The 4,779-nt window shown below is 44.0% G+C and overlaps 1 protein-coding gene across 1 annotated transcript in view; it reads right to left on the bottom strand.

The window, feature by feature from the left end:
• The window catches only part of LOC106809252 (homocysteine S-methyltransferase-like), an 8,319-nt gene extending 5,540 nt beyond the window's left edge, over window positions 1-2,779 (bottom strand). Inside the window, exons 1-4 of the mRNA XM_014812259.1 lie at window positions 2,716-2,779; window positions 1,998-2,174; window positions 1,648-1,754; window positions 1,279-1,440 (exon numbers count right to left, since the gene is read on the bottom strand). Coding sequence (XP_014667745.1) covers window positions 1,279-1,440; window positions 1,648-1,754; window positions 1,998-2,174; window positions 2,716-2,740 — 471 coding nt within the window. The 5' untranslated portion in view covers window positions 2,741-2,779. The remainder of the gene's footprint in view (window positions 1-1,278; window positions 1,441-1,647; window positions 1,755-1,997; window positions 2,175-2,715) is intronic.
• Between the last annotated feature and the right edge of the window lie 2,000 nt (window positions 2,780-4,779).

The following is a 4,779-nucleotide window of genomic DNA, read 5'->3' as shown; positions in this document are numbered from 1 at the left end:
CTGCGTGTACGTGCGCGTATCTGCGTGTACGTGCGTGTATCTGCGTGTACCCGCGTGTACGTGAGTGTACCCGCGTGTACGTGCGTGTACCCGCGTGTACGTGCGTGTATCTGCGTGTACCCGCGTGTACGTGCGTGTACCCGCGTGTACGTGCGTGTACCCGCGTGTACGTGCGTGTATCTCCGTGTACCCGCGTGTACGTGCGTGTACCTGCGTGTACGTGCGTGTACCTGCGTGTACGTGCGTGTATCTCCGTGTACCCGCGTGTACGTGCGTGTACGTGCGTGTACGTGCGTGTACCTGCGTGTACCTGCGTGTATCTCCGTGTACCCGCGTGTACGTGCGTGTACCTGCGTGTACGTGCGTGTACCTGCGTGTACGTGCGTGTATCTCCGTGTACCCGCGTGTACGTGCGTGTACCTGCGTGTACGTGCGTGTGCCTGCGTGTACGTGCGTGTATCTCCGTGTACGTGCGTGTACCCCCTCTGTGTGTGCCTGCCTGAGCAGCCATTGTTTACAAAATTACCTAGCTTAGCCTCGTTTTCGTGCGATGACCCCAGGTCATGAATAATATTCAAGACTGGTGTATAGTTATAGGTTCTGTAACTTGTAGGACTGTAAACAGGAACACTTAAGCGGGCAGCACACTTCACCATTTTCGTTGCTCGTACAGGCAATTTTCGTGGTCGCCACAAAAATGGCCAAGTGTGCGGGGGCCGGCAACGACCACTCACCACGGAAATTTAGTGGTGACCACGAGTTGCCGAGAATCAAACCGGTTTGATTTCTCACCACGAAAATTGCTCGTGGTGGCAACTTGTGGTGAAGTGTGCTGTGACGGGGCAACGGCCACGAAAATTGCCGACCACGAAAATTGCCTGTACGAGCAACGAAAATGGTGAAGTGTGCTGCTAGCTTTAGTAGAGTACTAATATAATAGTGTTAACTCTGTACCTTGTCTGACAGACTCTAAATAGGTAGCAGCTCTTTATCTATTCATATATCACATTTACAACAGATCCCACTGACAGGTGGCGCTCAAGTCTAGATATATAATGTAGCTTAGTGCCATCACGAAAATATCAAACAATATTATCAGGAGTAGATAATAGAGACTATTATCTACTCCTGATATTATGTATAGTATATAATGTTGTTAAGAGATGTTCAAGGTATCATATACTGTCATATCAATGTTCCACGAATAGTAAACAATTCCATAAACTCTTGTTGTTCATTGCATTGTTAGGGAAACTGTTATCATGATTCAACAACTACCTTGCATGTAAATGACACCCATGCTTTGGCGTGTGGGAATTCACAGAGAAGTTCAATTAACGCTTGTGCTTCCTTCAGTGCAGGTATGCTCTCACATGCAAGGAGGTCAACCCTTGCATCAAGGAGAGCCCTTACCCTTGGTCGATGCCAGTCCTTTAGCTCCTGAAATTCAGTGCAGACATAATTGAACCGTAGACAGTTACACAAATGACATTTTTGGGTACTTTCACAAATAATATTCTGTAATTACATCACTCAGAACTTGAATACTTAGAAACAAAAATATCATGGAATGTATCCAATAAACTCTTACTCTACCACACCATGGCAAGCCTTACTCAAACTAGATGGGAAATAACTATATCAAACCTTAATACTCATATCTTCTACATAGTTTCCTGAATACTCTGACCCATCATGCTGACTTGCTCCATATGGTCCAACAGATCCTGCCACTAGAGGGCACTGCATAACATCTATAGTTAAAAGGTATGGGCAGATTAAGGATAAAGTACTTAATACAGACAAACACAAATACTCTCCATATCTGTCAAATACACTATTTGTGACGGTCACAATAACTTATCGTATACACACATTTAAATCAGCATACCATTAGTGCATAGGCATGCGGTTGATAATACTGCAATAAATACGTGTAAAATCTACCATATACATAAGTTCATAATAATTTTCTATAAGCAGGGGAATACAGATGCCTGGATTTTGTTGCATGTACATTGTCCTTGCACTCTGTGCCAGCTTGACACCTCTCTTTATCAGCTCAAGTGACTCCTCTGGTGAGATGAGGAGGTTTTGACAGAATCCCTCAATGCTAGCTTGGTATGTACATGTTGTGATTACATTGGCGCCACTTTCAAGAAATCTGGAAATATCTTTATTGAGTATAGTGATAAGAAGATAGAGCATTACTTACACTGCTGTTGGATGAATATTAATACACTAATGCCAGAATCTTGTCGTCAGAAAAAAAACCCATTAAGCTTAACATGAATTTCCCTCCATATAGACTGTTGACAGAATTTTGTTTTGTAAAGGTACAAGAAAATGTGGTCAAACTTTTCATTATTTTAACTTTACAATGCTCCTGCCTATGATCTAATAAAAAATATTAATGTTAAGACTAATTATATATAAGACTAATTTTGTTTCTGACAATGAGCCCTGGTTAGAAACTCAGTAGCACTGATATTTATATTTACTATCATCATCTGTATTGTGGACACACATTGCCATGAAATACAACAATTATGATTCCAAGTGCCACTGAAATCTGGACTGAATCATGAACCCTAACTAAACTCAATATCTGTTAACTGTTTGTCAAAGAAACACATGCACATATTGCCTGAAACTGTTTGTTGAATAAAATTCCACTTGCACTATGTATAGCTGTAAAGTTATAAATCAAATCACCTCTGATGAGAAGCTTGTATTGCATCTGGGTCACGCGCAAGTAAACTGGCACTCCATAGGGGGTCATTCTGAAATCCAATATATGTGCAGATATAGCAGTGTAAAAATAAACCCCTCTATAGACCATGAACATCTGTCTATAAATCACACTTTTGGCATTTCCATTGAATGGAAGTCATACGGTAAAATGTATAGCTCCTCTATAGAATGAACATGGGTCTGTAAAGGACTTTGGGGGGGGGTGGTTCCCTAAATTACGCTGAGAGGGTCTATGTCCCCCAGGGTACTACCGGAACGTAACCTGGGTACGGTCCGGTATACCGGAACGTACGTACCCTGGTACTATCTAATATGCCGGACCGTACCTCGCCTACTCCACTAACGAGTCTAGGGAGTCGCCTACGCCCATTACCTAACACTAACCCTAACCCTAAACATATCAAATAGTTACCAGGGTACGTACGTTCCGGCAGTAACCTGGGGGACATAGACCCTATGAGCCTAAATTACCATTATATTCAGATTTAAATAGATAAAATATAATAACAAAATTACTTTAAATGTGATGAATACGGGGTACATTGGGATTATAATGCATGATATAACAGAATTTGAATTTTTACTATTAGTTTCGCTCATAGGGTCTATGTCCCCCAGGGTACTGCCGGAACGTACCCTGGGTATGGTCCGGTATACCGGAACGTACCCTGGTATAACTATCTAGCTGATATGGTTAGGGTTAGGGTTAGGGTTATAGTTAGGGTTAAGGTTAGGGTTAGGGAGTAGGCCTAGGCGACTCCCTAGACTCGTTAGTGGAGTAGGCAAGGTACGGTCCGGCATATTAGATAGTAGTATTTAGTACCAGGGTACGTTCCGGCAGTACCCTGGAGGACATAGACCCTATCAGCATTAGTTTCGCTAGTAAAGACCCCCAAGTATGTATATTATGGCGAATTAAGCAGCTAGCTGTCTCCCCCAACTCTCCTAACAAGCTGTACACAAAGCACATACCATGAAAATGCAACCCATCTATGAACTCTGGCTAAGACCGTGTATACTGCATACCCTTTACTCTGCTACAGGCACATGCAGCGCAGTGATGGGCTACATAGGCCAGACTACGTTCTTATGATACAGATTTTTGCCTTAGGAATGCATTTCACGTGCCAGCTAGAGTAGAATAGATAGATAGATCGAGATAGAGAGAGAGAGAGAGAAAGAAAAATAAGAGGCCGATAGAGATATAGACCAGATCATATAAAGACAGAACAAGTTGCCTTGAGGCTTGATGGCTGCTCTTTCGGTGAGTTTGTGCAGTCACAGTGGCAGCGCCATGCTAGCTCTAGTACTATAGCCCGCGTACAGTTGCCGCAGGCAATTGTCCTGCGGCAACTGCACGCGGGCTATAGTAGGGCTCATAGGGTCTATGTCCCCCAGGGTACTGCCGGAACGTACCCTGGGTACGGTCCGGTATACCGGAACCTCTAGCTGATATGGTTAGGGTTAGGGTTAGGGTTAGGGTTAGAGTTAGGGTTAGGGTTAGGATTAGGGTTAGGGTTAGGGTTAGGGTTAGGGTTAGAGTTAGGGTTAGGGTTAGGATTAGGGTTAGGGTTAGCTAGGGAGTAGGCGTAGGCAACTCCCTATAGACTCGTTAGTGGAGTAGGCGAGGTACGGTCCGGCATATTAGATAGTAGTATTTAGTACCAGCTAGGGTACGTTCCAGGGTACGTTCCGGCAGTACCCTGGGGGACATAGACCCTATCAGCTATAGTAGGGCTAGCTCTAGTACTATAGGCCGCATACATTGACTGCCGCAGGCCTGCGGCAGTCAATGTACGCGGGCTATAGTACTAGAGCTATAGTAGGGCCTACTAGAGATAGCGCCAAGCACGACATGAGATTAGTGCTTGCGTTGCAGAGAAGCTTCTACGAGGGGCGACAGAAAGTACATAAGCATGAAGAAAATTGGTAGTATTTGTACAATACAATTGGTGTTTATGATCATTACTTTGAAACGTCCCAGTGTGTGTGTGTGTGTGTGTGTGTGTGTGTGTGTGTGTGTGT

This window comes from Priapulus caudatus, unplaced genomic scaffold (genome assembly GCF_000485595.1).
Source record: "Priapulus caudatus unplaced genomic scaffold, Priapulus_caudatus-5.0.1 Scaffold340, whole genome shotgun sequence".
NCBI lineage: Eukaryota > Metazoa > Priapulida > Priapulimorpha > Priapulimorphida > Priapulidae > Priapulus > Priapulus caudatus.
The sequence above is the reverse complement of the archived record's forward strand: the minus strand, read 5'-3'. Positions and strand labels throughout refer to the sequence as shown.